This window comes from Cygnus olor, chromosome 1 (genome assembly GCF_009769625.2).
Source record: "Cygnus olor isolate bCygOlo1 chromosome 1, bCygOlo1.pri.v2, whole genome shotgun sequence".
In the NCBI taxonomy this organism is placed as follows: domain Eukaryota; kingdom Metazoa; phylum Chordata; class Aves; order Anseriformes; family Anatidae; genus Cygnus; species Cygnus olor.
The window spans coordinates 57,258,198-57,271,562 of NC_049169.1; the positions used below are offsets into that span (position 1 = coordinate 57,258,198).

At 46.6% G+C, this 13,365-nt stretch overlaps 2 protein-coding genes across 2 annotated transcripts in view; one reads left to right on the forward strand and one right to left on the reverse strand.

Annotated features, from left to right (window-relative positions):
* The window catches only part of TIMP3 (TIMP metallopeptidase inhibitor 3), a 38,069-nt gene extending 31,139 nt beyond the window's left edge, over positions 1 to 6,930 (reverse strand). The window contains exon 1 of the mRNA XM_040559654.1: positions 5,689 to 6,930. Coding sequence (XP_040415588.1) covers positions 5,689 to 5,812 — 124 coding nt within the window. The 5' untranslated portion in view covers positions 5,813 to 6,930. The remainder of the gene's footprint in view (positions 1 to 5,688) is intronic.
* SYN3 (synapsin III) overlaps positions 1 to 13,365 on the forward strand; it is a 191,884-nt gene that overhangs the window by 100,258 nt on the left and 78,261 nt on the right. The gene's annotated exons all lie outside the window — the stretch shown is intronic.

The following is a 13,365-nucleotide window of genomic DNA, read 5'->3' on the forward strand; positions in this document are numbered from 1 at the left end:
TGGACTATTCATAGTCAACATTTGTTTTACCAGCATGAAACTCAAGAGACTTCTATCTTGTTTCCAGAAGACTCACAGAATCTTTTTTAGCTGGCAGAAATGTTGAATAAATAGAATAATCAGGGTTGTGTAAAACAACATGCATTTTTCTGTTATTAGACATTGTCAGCTAATCTACTAAATCTTCACTCTGGTCACTCAAGGGAACTACTTCACATTACAGTAGGTTAACTGCTTTTTTAAAATACATTTTCAAGCACCTCGGTGTTTGTAGCATTCCTCTTGGAAACCTGAAACTGTCAACTAAAATCCAACTCTGATAAAAGCCAGTGAAATGCTGCTGAGACCAGTGGCACTACACCTGCTTTACTTAAATTATGATGTTGGTCCAGTGTTCTCTTTGCATATTGATAATCGAGCCAGATTTAGATCTGGTGTAAGAGGGCGTAAAACTATTTAACTCACCTTGGTCTCTTCTACCTCAGACCTAGTACCAGCCTAATACTTTCAAACAGCAGAAATTTGAAATTCATATGCCTTGTGTTTATTCACTCTCCCAGTAGATAAGCACACAAATCAGGACACTGGTTAACACTCTTTTCTCAAGATATTCCAAAGCAAGTCCAGTTTAACGTGGGATTTAAAGAAGCACTTATCCCACTAAGGTGAAATAACACCAGTAGCAGTCACCAGTGGGCAGCACACAGACAACTTCAGTATGCTCCTTCTGGTACTGCTTTACAGGAAGACTTCTGGGTTTTAATAAAGCCCCAGCAGCATGTCTCCCTCCTCTGGGACTCAAGTATGCAGACACTTGAAGTACTTTCAAGTACATGAAAGAGGAGAGCCATACCCTGAAAGTCTAGAGTAATATGCAGCACATCCGAGCAAAAGCCTCCTCATCTTGAACAACAACAACAAAAACCTCATCACTAAAATGAAACTCAAGCACATGCACCCCAGACATTATTAGGACTGAAATGAGGCCCTCAGCTTGGTTTGGCTCACAGCTGACAAGCACAGCATGCCTGGCCCTGCCTGCTAACTCACACCAAGCTGCCCTCTCAGGTTTACTAGCTCTTATGAACTTCCATCCGGTGCATACAGTGGGAGCTTCATTTAATGAGAAGACCTCCTGCACAGACCAAACAGGCTCCTTTTCTTAGTGATGCATGCTTGGTTGGGCTACATAAGAGCACCACATGGTACTGGAGCTGTGAGGAAAAAGAAATACAACCTCAGACAATACTGCTACAGGAAAAAAATACGTTTTCATCTTAGCATTAACATCCAGTTAAGGCCAAGGTTACTCACCGAGTGCTCCTACTAAAGATTCCTGGTCCCACCATGACTGTTAGCAGGACTATGCATGAGTGCAAAGATCCATTTCATCAGATACCAGTTCGGTTTTTATATCTAAGAGACCCTGAAAGGTGAGGTCTTGGAAAATGTGAAGTCCACAGACGAAGCTAAGAACGAATTTGCTACCTTGTGCCTCTTCTGCAGTCAAGTCTGTATGTCCCAAATGAACAAAGCAGACCCTTCCCTATCCCAGGTGAAAACCTTTGCTAAGCTAAAAATGCTAGTACTGCGTGTAGCTGTACATAATTGCTTTCCCACCAGCCTGCCTCTTCCCAGGAACATTAGAGGAGCATTACCAGGTAGGGAGCTCTCCAGAACAGGTGCGAAACCAGAGAAAATAAGAAATAGAAAAGTATCTTCATAAAGCAAGGAGCTCTAAGACCCAAGGTTAGAACATCTGGCTCTCTGCTGGCTCTGAGGTCTTGGTGGAGTTACTTCCTGCAGGAAATCTGGAGTAAGCACATGCAATAGTAACAAGACACCAAAGGAGCCTTATATAACATTCTGCACTACATCTTCCAAACAGCAATTTCCACCACATTTTTTTTCAATAAATACATTTGGAGAAGTGACAAACTCCAGATCCCATAAGGTGATCTCTTTACTCTGAGAAAGCAGAGCAGGATTTGGCTCTACTTTAATTGTAAATAACCAATAAAAACAACAAATAGCAACTTCTATTTCTACTTCATAGCACAATTCGGTTCAGAATGGTGATCTTTCTATCAGAAGGCATGACCAGGCACGAGGAATACCATTTCTCACCATGGACATGGGAATTTCATAAAAGTTAAACCAATCTCCTCAACTTGCTCCCATTTGAAATGGAATTTACTTTTTTTTTAAAAAAAAAAATCTTTACAGAGGGACTTCTCAGATTTCATGTTTCTAAAATGCCTTGAAGGGAAGTCCAGTCTAAAAATGAAACCACACCATTATTTCCCCAACAAAAGTACAATTAAGTTGATATAGCACTTTTGCAACCATTATCGTGGCATGTAATCCATAAATTTGTTTGAAATTCATCTCAGCTCGAAGGATTTGTATTAAAATTAATTGAAGTAGCTTTCTTTCAACCTTTAATTTAAACTTTTAAGTGGTAAATCCAGAACCTTATGTGTCTGCCTTAACAGATAAGGCAGCACATGTGACCTCACCAGAGTCCATACACATGTGCATCACGAGAAAGACTGAATCTTTAACATCTCACATCTGATCAAATTGTTCTGCATATCCCTTCTAGTTTTCTGTTGAAAAGGTGGAATGATGAAGTCAAAAAAAGCCATGAAAGAAAAAGGGCAGGTTTTCAATTGGGACCTTAGACTTTGGGCTAAACAAACTTCTGATCTTCCTCTTCTGCTGACTCGTGCTCTTCTCCTATCACATTCCCAGTTCGAAGGAGGCTAGCCACTGCAGATGTTTTGGACTCAGTGCTCATTGCATGGCAGGATGGGGGAATGGATGGTTCCCCTCACACCGAGGGACTCTAAGAGCTTGCCTCCATCTCCCCAAAGCTTGCCAACTCTAACTTAACCAAGAGTAAGGAGAGGGGCACAACTCACAGGTACCCTTGCTGAGATGGACGTTTCTTCCCCCAACCCAACCCATAGAAAAGAATGTTACTTCGGGCTCCCTTTGAACTTAGGTAAGAGACAACTCATAGTGCCACGGCTCTTTTCTGAAGTATATGCGCAAGATGAAAGTGAGATAGGTGTGGAGTGGACAAAGTACTTTCTTTATCATTTGCAGATTGGTTTGTCAAAATCCAACCAGTGATTTCACATACTTTGCTTTTCCTTTTTTTGAAGGAGAGGTGGGGGGGAAATCCAGGCAGGAGGTGTTTTTCCAGACCTGTGAATGCAACACTCAGCAGCCAAGCTTAAAAGTTCCTGCTGCTCCTGCAAAAAAGGGACAAACAAGCCCTTTTCATGTCAGCTATGTCCAGCTGGAAATGTCACAGCTTTGTCACAATGGAACAAAGCATGCCTGGTGTCTGTTCTTTCAAATGGTCTCTTAATTCAAACAAAAGAAAAATATTCACATCTGGAAGGGGTCATAGGCAGGGGGTGGGAGGGGAGGAAGCAAAGTTCAGATGGCATGTCATAGCAGTTGCTGTTTGTCTAATTATTGTACTGCCTGTTCTGGCACTTATTGATCCAGTCAAAGAAAGAAAGCCAAGAGTTAAGAAAGCAAATTTTATTATTGACTGACCTCAAAGGGCCAGGGGAGACACCTCTTCACTTTTGCTCGATTCATCGTGCGGAACACTCAAGCTGAGTGAAAAGACCCCTTGTGACCAGTCTAGCAGGAGATTCTCCTTTTCTATTTTTTAAAGGAAGAAAATAAAACTGTGGTGTATGTCCTCCAGGCTCGCTTTAGAAAACCACAACCTTCACTTCCACATGATATACATATCGCTCACACTTTCCAATAGGTTTATTCGAGCATCTGTTTCTGCAAAGATTAAAACCTTCTAATGACTGCTGAGCTGGGAGGCTGCATCAGAACTGAGCTGGAGGATGATCAAAAATTAAATGTGTGGTGATGTGAGATTAAAGGGGAAGGGAATAAACTTAAGAGCAGGACTTCACTGGCCAGGCACGAAAGACCAACAGCGAGAGTTTACATTAGTGCTATATTAAAATCCTTCTCCTTCAGCATTCAGTGCTTCTGGACGATGAAAAGCCTCTCCTAGGCTGCCACCTAGCTAGTTAATTTCTCGTATTGTTTGGGAGCTATTTTAAAAAGGTCTTCTGCTCCAGCCCTTACTGCACTGACTCCTCCCCTCGGAGCTGGTATTTTGTCAGGAGTTTCAAGAGCGGTAAAAACTCGCTGCCAAGTCCCTTTCTTCCCCGCAACGTGTTTTATAACGCAGCGCGCAGTTTCGTCTGTCCCACGGCCACACCAGCACCCTGCCCTCAGTTCCCATGGAGATGGTGAACTCCGCCACAGCCAGAAAGCCTTAGCATGTTTTTTGCCATAAAAAAAACAAAACGTGACAGCGTTTGCTAAAAATCAGCCCGCAGGAGCATCACATTTTCCAGACAGTTCTAGCAAATTTAGCACGTTCGAGCAAAGGATTTTCTTTTGCTTCAGCCTATCACAGAGAACTGAGGTCTTAACCAAACGTGCACGTAAGTCATCTTCCAGCTCAAGCTGCTCTTTCCCCGCATGCTTCTCTGCACTACCAGGATGCCTGCAGGCATCACAACCCCCCTGTTCATCAGCCTGGCCACAACCCCGAGCAAAGCCAAGGCACGAGATACAACGAAGACTGCAGAGCAGAAAGCAGGGAGGTGACGGACATGACTTTGAACTCCATCAGAAGCCCGAGCAATAAACAGGAAAACTTCACGCCCTGAAGTTTAGGAGCGCTGCCATGCGAAACTTCGCAGTTTGCCCTACTCCTAGCCATTTACCCATCTGGCAGAAATACACTGGCATCAGGGTCTGTTCACAACAACAACTTATTTAACACCAGCTTTCTCAAAACTGAACTGAAAACAGCCCCGATCTGCTCCAACATGACCTGAGCGGAGCAGGAAAGCAGACCTGCTCCCAAAACGCAGCAAACGAAGGCCACACGCTGTGTGCAGCTTTAGCTGTGCAAAAATGGTCTCCCAGCCTTACTTTCAGAGCAAGGACAAGCTCCTGGCAGCGGCACGTCGGTGGCACGCTTGTTGATCCAGGCTAAAGAAGAGGCAGTAACAAGCAGAGCTTTGAACAGTGCAGTTTCCTGGAAGGATTCCCCAGTCTAAAACTGTTTTATAAATATTTTCCAGGCTCTCATCAGGGAGGGAAGCTGAACCTGCAGTGGCTTTTTCTGGCACTCAGGAGCAGACACTCCATAGAGACCAGACACGGATAACCGCGCACAGCCACGGTTTTGGTACAGTGGAGTTAAAGGCAGGAGACAGAATGATTTTGCCAGCAAGTCTGGCCAACTTTAAAGCCACTGGCAGGGCTTGTGGTAACGGGTGCTCCGCCACAGTGAGAACTGATGTCCTGTCAGACTCCCATAGCACCTACCGGGGGGGGGTTTCTTTGCAGACTCTGGCATCAGCGAGGTGTGGGTACCAGTATTGTGAAGCCCCCCGGCACCTTTCACACCACTCAAACCACCTGCGGAGGTGCCAGAAACCCTCGCCCATGCACCCCGCTCGCCAGGTGCCCTGGGGACACCACCAATTCCTCTCGCATGCAGCCCCCAGGGCTCGCCCCAACGCCTCCCCCCGCCGCCCACCGCCCCATTTCGGGCCGGGGACGGAGCCCCGGGGTCTCGCCTCTCCCCCCACAAACCGAGGAGGCTCCGTCGGCGGCACTCACCGATGTCGGAGTTGCAGAAAGCGTCCTGCGGGTGGATGGGGACGCAAGTGCAAGCCTCCACCACGGCGTCCCGCAGGCTCCAGCTGCAGAGAGCCACGGCGAGGAAGCCGAGCCACGCCGTCATGATGCCCCCCGGGGCTCACCCCTTCGCTTATGCGGAGCGAGAGGGCAGGAGCCTCCTTTCCTAGGAGCCTCCTTTCCTAGCAGCCTCCCTTTGCACACGCTGCCCCTCTTCGCTGGACGGGACGGTGCAAGCCCGAGAGCGCGGTGCAAGGCGATGCACTGGTGCAAGGCGATGCACTGGTGCAAGGCGATGCACTGGTGCAAGGCGATGCACTGGTGCACGCTGCCGCACGGTGCACGGTGCACGGTGCGCGCTGGTGGTGGTGGTGGTGGTGGTGGTGCCGCTGCTGCTGCTGCTGCTGCTGCTGCACGGTGCACGACGTCGCTGCGCGGTGCGGTGCAGCGCGGCGCGGCGCCGAGTTATAGCCTGGATCGCGCCCGCTCGGGCCGCGGGGGGCGCCGCCGCCGCCGCCGGCCAATGGGAGCCCCGCATTACCTCATCGGCGGGAGCGGCCGGCGGGACGGGGAGGGGCCGCGGCCGCCGCTTCAGCGCCTTATAGGGAATAGTGCGGCCGTTTGGGCGGGCGGTTACCTGCGCCGCCGGCCGCCCTGAGGGGAAGCCCGCCAAGTCGTCCCCGTCCCACAGAAACGTCGCCGTGCCCCCTCCCCGGGTTTACTGAGAGACCCCGTCAGTGTCCGCACGGCTCTGGTCCCCAGTTCCCGGCTTTGGTCCCCCCGAGCCCCGCTGGGGTCTGCCTCCCCTCAGGGTGGCAGCCCGGAGGACGGGCAGAAACGTCCCCGAAGCCCTCCGGGGTTCGCTTTCCAAGCTCGGGCTGTTCCCCTCCGGGCGGTCTCGGCTGGCTGTAAAGTGATTTTTAAAGCTGGAGGAGGTGAAAGGGAGTAGTACTGTAAAGTGCTCTCATGGAGCAACCAGAAAACGCAAGGGGAGCACTGCGCGTTGCTGCTTTTCCCCTCTCAGCACGCAGCGGATGGAGGAGAAGGACGAGACCTTAGCCAGGATTTCATCCTGTGTATTTTCATCCCTCTCAAATGCTCCTTCTCCTGCCACCCTGCCTCCACCCATTCCCCTTCTCTTCCCCTCCTCGGGATTTTCAGTCAGCGACTTTTCAGTCGCCGGTCACATCTGCCCGGGCACTCCCAACATTTAATCTCGAAGTGTGTTTTAGCAGAGCAGCTTTAGCAGAATTTATAGAAATGTCCTGTTTGTTTTGTTTTCCCTTATCCCCTTTTAGAACAGTAAATTTCTATCAGCTGTAGAAATGTAAATGTTATAGTAGAGCCAGGGCTGCGACGAAGGAGATTGCCAGCTGCAGGATACAGACATCCTCATTATCCTGCAGAGGGGACCGAGGGCGATTAATCACAGTATCAAACCAGTATATATAATGTCAGAGTACTTTCCATGGGGTTTACAAGACTTAAGCATGTCTAGTTATAAATTATGCTGGTATTAAAGGCCAGGGACCAGCTGTCCTAAATTTCTAAATAGTCAGCTAAGTCTTTAGATTTACAATTCTTCTCCATCTGGGTGAAGCACAGCCTGACTACACCTTTTCTTGAATCACGCCATCCCTATAAAATTAAAACCTCCAGTCTTATGGAAACACAGGTTTTTATTTGGAGCATGGGTATACAAAAGCATCGAGATGGGTGTTTCTAGCAGTGATCAAGGTTGCAAAGCAAACAGAGGAAAATGCAGGTTCCTCTCCTCACTGTGACACAGCCAACCTGTGTGACAGCTTCGTCTCGCTGTGCTTCAAATCCCAGTCCATGTAATGGGGATAATGGTGATGGAGCTTCACAGGAATGTCTGTTAGTGAACGCAGTGAAAAAAAAAAATCAGATGGTGTGGAGGTGATAATGGGTCATAGAAGTACGTATGAGGCAGGACATTAAACAAGGCTTTAGATTTAGGTACGTCACTGTCAGAATCATTTGGCTTCAAATCGCAGTATGAGAACCCCCCTGCGAAAAACTCCTTAGGTATTTGGGCTGTCAGCTGGAGGTACTGCAGCTGAAGCTGAATCTGTCAGATTGGACTGTCATTTCCATTTTACTGGGTGTAAACAAGGAACAACCCCACTGACCTCAGTGGAGTAACACGGGAGAAAAATGAGGTGTGTCCGGTACTTTCATTTTTTCTTTGTTGTTCTAAAAAGGTTTGATATCACCAACATCATGATACACCTGATCTATCAACATCTCAGATCAGTATCTGAGAGAAGCTCAGTTATTCCATAACCTGACACTGTGTAAATAAGGGTGACTTTGGCCCTCACACAATTAGATTATAATCACAACACCAGCAGCACCTGGCCAAGTTGCTTCTCTGAGAAAGTTTCTTCATTTCTATAATAACACCTTTCCTGTGTGTTCTGAGGACTAACAAGCTGAATACTTTGTACCAAGCTTTGAAGGTGATGAGTGTTGCGTAAATGCCAAGAGTGACTATAATACAAGACGCAGGACACGTTCAGAGGAGACTGAAAAACAAACCCTTCAGTTGCCTTCATTTCTGAGAAGGGAAGAGGAAGGGGGCTGGAAGTTACTGAAGTTACACAGGGCCCTTCAGGCATGGATGTAGCTTGTTAACAGCCAGACTGACCAAGCTTGTACAAGTAACACCGAGTTTGTGCTGACGGCAGGAACTAGTTCACTTTTCAAATATAACCCAGAGAAGTAATCTGCAATTACTTGCCAGGCTGAAAAGGAGTGCCGCAGTTTGACCCAGCAGCAGGGCACATCTGTTTGGAAGGGATGATGTGCAGGCTGGCTGCGTGTCTCGTCTGCCACAGTTTGAGATGTGACCCAGAAAATTAGAAATGCGTGTATTAGCATTGTGGTAGCAGTACCTGCATAGCAGGAGTAGTAGTACCTGTGTTCAGTCAGTAAGGATTTGGCTGATTTGGCTGCTTTTTTGACACCTAGGTATTCTATTTCAAAGAGATTAATTTCTCTGTAGTAGTTGGGATGCAGGATACTGTGCGATAATAACAATTCAGTAGCACTGGATACCATGCAATAATAACAGTATTTATTTGCCGCTTAGAGGGTACATTTCATACACAGAAACCAGACTGCTCTGTTTTTGTAAATCACAAATAGTACTCAGGAAAGCTCAGTCTGGCCTGTGGCCTGCTGTGAGGCCCGTTAAATCATTTTTACCTGCCTGCACATTCATTTTATCATCTATAAATAGAGGTATTATATATCATCCTCTGACAATGTCTATTAGATGTTCAATATTAGCCTCTCCACTTTGAGACACACCAGTAAAATGCACTCTGGAAGAGCCAGGAAGGAGTCCTGATTGTTTATTTATATTTTAAAAAATGGATATAGGGTCAAAGTAACATCGAAAGTCATGAAGGAACTGAAAGGAGAACTCCATCTGAATCCCTGCTCTCTGCATGGGAGAAACTGCAAAGGGAAAAAAAAATAAAATAAAAAAATAAACTAGCGTTAAGCTCCTTTGGCTAGATGAAACTTTAAGCCATATATGGCCATAAAAAACCTGGCAGAGAAAAAAAGAGAAAATAAAGACCTTGATCTTCATATGAGAAAATTAGAGTTCACATTTGATTTATGTCACCAAATAAAGAAATCTACGTTATTTCAGTCCACCCCCAAGAGCACACTGTTGAACACAATTAAGGATCTCTGTGCTTTACTGGGCAGCCACACCACGTCACGCTGTGATCTTGTCGGATCCCACAAGCTAAGCATGACTGGGCTGGGTCAATAGTTGGTGTGAAAATTCCCAGGGAAAGCCATGTCCTGCAGGTGTTGTTGGCTGAGCAAAGTGGCCTTCTTCCCTCGATCCTGCACGAATGTGTAGAGGAGAGGCAGTGCTAGGGGGCACTGCGCTGCAAGAGATGTTCGCATTTCGTCCGGATGAAGCGAGGTTCCTTGCAGTATCTAGAGAACCCTGTCTTCGCAAAAGGAGCGATGTTAAGTTGGGTGTCTCGGTTACGTTTCAGGACAGAGAGCTACCTTCTGCTTCCACAGATACTGCAGTTTACACCAGGAGCGTAACTAACAATGCCGTTTCCCTTCCACAAGTCCCGTTTGTGGCTGGAAAGGACCATCCCAGAGCTAGGTATAGTGACTGAGTCCTTCAAGAGGCATGAGGTGCTGCTGTAAATAAACTAAAGGCATATTCTCTTCCCTTCTAATCACCTTTCACAACGAAACGTGAGGGATACCAGACACTGGCAGAAAGCTGCTTCTGAACTGACAAAAGCATCTGAATCTAATTTGTACAGAAGGGCTTAATCAAACTACAGGAACCGCTGGCCAAAAAAAAAAAAAAAAAGAACAAACAAACGAACGAATGAACAAAAGAAGGACCCACACACGCACTACTACCACCACCAAAGGAAAAAAACCTAACACATGTAGCAGCTGAAAACACCCCAGCTCATCACAGACCTCAGCTGGCTTAAACTGAGCAAGGCATGAATGAAGTCAGGAGGCTTCGGCCCATAGTCCAAACAGTCCTGCCACCTCGATGAACAAATACATTAATTTTAAATGCTTCTGAAGTATGGGCATTTTTCCATTTTAACTTTTCCGCAGCAACTTGACTTGATTCATGAGCATGGAGCCCTGCCACCAGCATTTCAAATTGTCCAGCTGCCAAGTTACTCCAAAGTCTTGTCTTATCCTAAAAACTTTTCTTGAAGTTGACGATCCTCATATCTTTTCCATCAGTTCAGCATCACGCCCTCAAGGGGATGTCATTGTTTTTCTGCCTTTGTCTAGTGGGTTGGAAAGGACTGGTGCTTTTCAGAGCCACCTGATGTCCTCTTTGACAGCACACCCACACCATGTCACAGGCAACTCTACTGAAGCGGTTGTGTATTGCATTAACAAAATGTTCTCTTATTTCCTGATTATCCGTTTCTTTCTCAGAAAGTTTTTTTTTTTTCCTGACACTTTTCTTTGAGAAGGCTGTTTTATTTAAAATTTTCATATTTGCTATAATTTATGTGTGTAAAAAAGGTTGGGAAAAAAACTCCTCTATTAACTCCTCTATTGTATCAACGGACTTCATCTGCTACTTAAAACAAGAAGACTTTTTCTTCAGAAATGTCTTTGATTCTATATATACATACGAAGAAGTTTTATTTGATCTCTTTCTCTGTGGTTGCAAAGAATTATGTCACCTTCCTGTCTGCAAGCCAGACACAGGTAACACTTTATCCCACTTCCAAGCTTTCAGTCAGAGATACACCATTAACCTTCCCCAGCTCTAACAGTTCTATACCGAGTTTAATCTTCAAGGATCCTTCACAGATTGTGCTCAGGAGAGCACCCAGTCCGGGAGCAGCCCAGAGGCACCATGAGTAAGTACTACATTATAAAGGATTGTAGAATATGAAATCACCCTCTCGGTAGTGTGGGGATCCTCCAGTCAGGCTGCGATATGGCATCAGCTGCACAGAAGGGCGTCCAGGAAATATCTTTTAACAGCCTTATCAAGCCGAAAATGTTTCCTGCACATGGCTCCACACTTTGGCCCCGAGCCAGCAAAACACTAAGGCACATGTTCAACTTTAAGATGCTCCACTGAAGTCAACAGGACCATTTACATGCGCAAAGTTAAATATAAGCTTAAGTGCATTTCTGGAGCAGGGCCAAAGGGCTCAGTACCACGCAGGGTTCAAGCCAGGAGGCTGTGATTAGATGGCCTGACTGAGTCAGGGGACGGGACGTGATTTGCTTGGCTTTACCTGCCTGTGCCTCATTCCAAGCAATTAATTTTCTCTCGTTTTTGTTTATAATAAGTTTTTTTTTCTTTCCACTTCTCTTGCTTTGCTTTCATGCTGCTGTAGCCATTTCCAAATTGAAGTTTTGTTTTTCTTTTTAAACCCTTCTAAACTGCATCAATAGCTTTAAGTGACTGAACAAAGAGATTGCAAATAGATGGAGTGCTTCAAATGGTAATAAGAGCTGGTGTTCCCAGAGCTTTGGAGGTTGGCACTAAGTAGAGAGGAGAGCCAAAGTGACTGAAAATCACTTTTCTGTTGTTCCTTTGTATGAACTGTTTTCTGGCTTATGCAATACACAGTAATTAAAATGACTGGAATGCCTCACATTTTTAAGAGAGCTTTAAGGCAGCTCTGTGGCACTGTGGCCAGCAGAGTTCATGAGCTGTAGATTCATGGCTGTAATCAAGGTTTGACGTTTCTATCAGCGTAACTTGAACAAGACAGTATCTCTGTGGAGGCCTGGGAGGTGAGTTTGAGGAAGAAGGGGCAGACACAGAAAAGCAGCAACATCTGGCCGCTGCACAGCCACACAAACACCTATGGGGCAAGCCTTCCTGTCGGAGAAATGAGAGCCTGAGGTTGGTGTGGATGTCAGATCTCACTGCTTTCTTTCACTATAGCCTTAATGTCCTGCCTATCTTCAAGGGTGGGACAGCCCTTCCACACCCCTATCCCTCACTGTACTATCAGCTATTCTTAGTGCCCCCTCCTATGTGCTGTAGTACAGGAAATGTTTCTTTCCACAAGAGAGGGTTTGCATCCAAGTACTGGACACTGCAGTTGCTTGACGTATTTGTGGAGTAACTCCCTCATATTTAGCAGGCAGACAGCCTGGCAGACTGGCAAGTCTCTCGGCTCACGATCCCCTCCCTGTGCTGGGGTTTGCTCTGAGTGATGGGGATACAGGAGTACCTTGTTGCTTTTCAGCCCTCCTGGTGCGGTCCAGAATTTCATTTTCCTATTTTTCCATTTTTGCCATTGACAGTGACTGGGAAGTGGTATGGGGGAAGCCACTGCATCCCTCATCTCTCACGGGTTGGCCTGGCTTCTCCAAGGATGATCAGCCATGGAGGAACAGGGGAGCTGAATCCAGTCGCTCTTGGCATGGGAGGTGACTGGACTGAAGCATAAGACCTTTTGGGCAGGCTGTCCAAACAGATCCTTCTCTCCTCACCTCTCTGCCTCTCAACAGCCTTCTGAGGCCCAGTAGGCCTGCCGGTCCTCAGGATGTGCCACTGGTTTTAGAGCATGTTGGAATCCTCTGAAACCACCATACTCATGAAAGACAGAAAGAGAAGCACAAGGGAGCTGGCATCCCTCTTTTTATTACACTGACAAGCCTGGAGACACTGTCACGTCTGAAGGAAGGGCCTTCTCTCCACCCACAGAACAGGTACAGCTGCAGGAAAAGTTTACTGTCTCTTGCCTCTCCTGCATAGTCTGCAAAAACTTCCTGCAAAAATAAGCCACTTTATCCCCACAGTCCAGCTGTTCCCAGCTTCACACCTGAAACTGCAAACAAAGGTGTTAGTTGCAGGAACGGTCTCTAATGATGAGGGCAGTGTCCCAGCAGGGAACAAACTTGGCGATTCCTGCCATGCATGTCACCATGAGGGTGTCAAAAGCGAGAAGCAGTTCGCCTGTGTGGAGATCCCAACAGAGATGGCTGCCTCAGCCCAGGATTTTTTTAAATCCAAATCCACTTTTTCAATGCTTTTGTTTCTGTATTCCCAAATTACTGCTGTATTGTAACAGCAAGCGACTGCCTCAGTTAGAGCAGGGCCCTCCCACACAAGCTCACGGCCCAAGGCACTAGAAG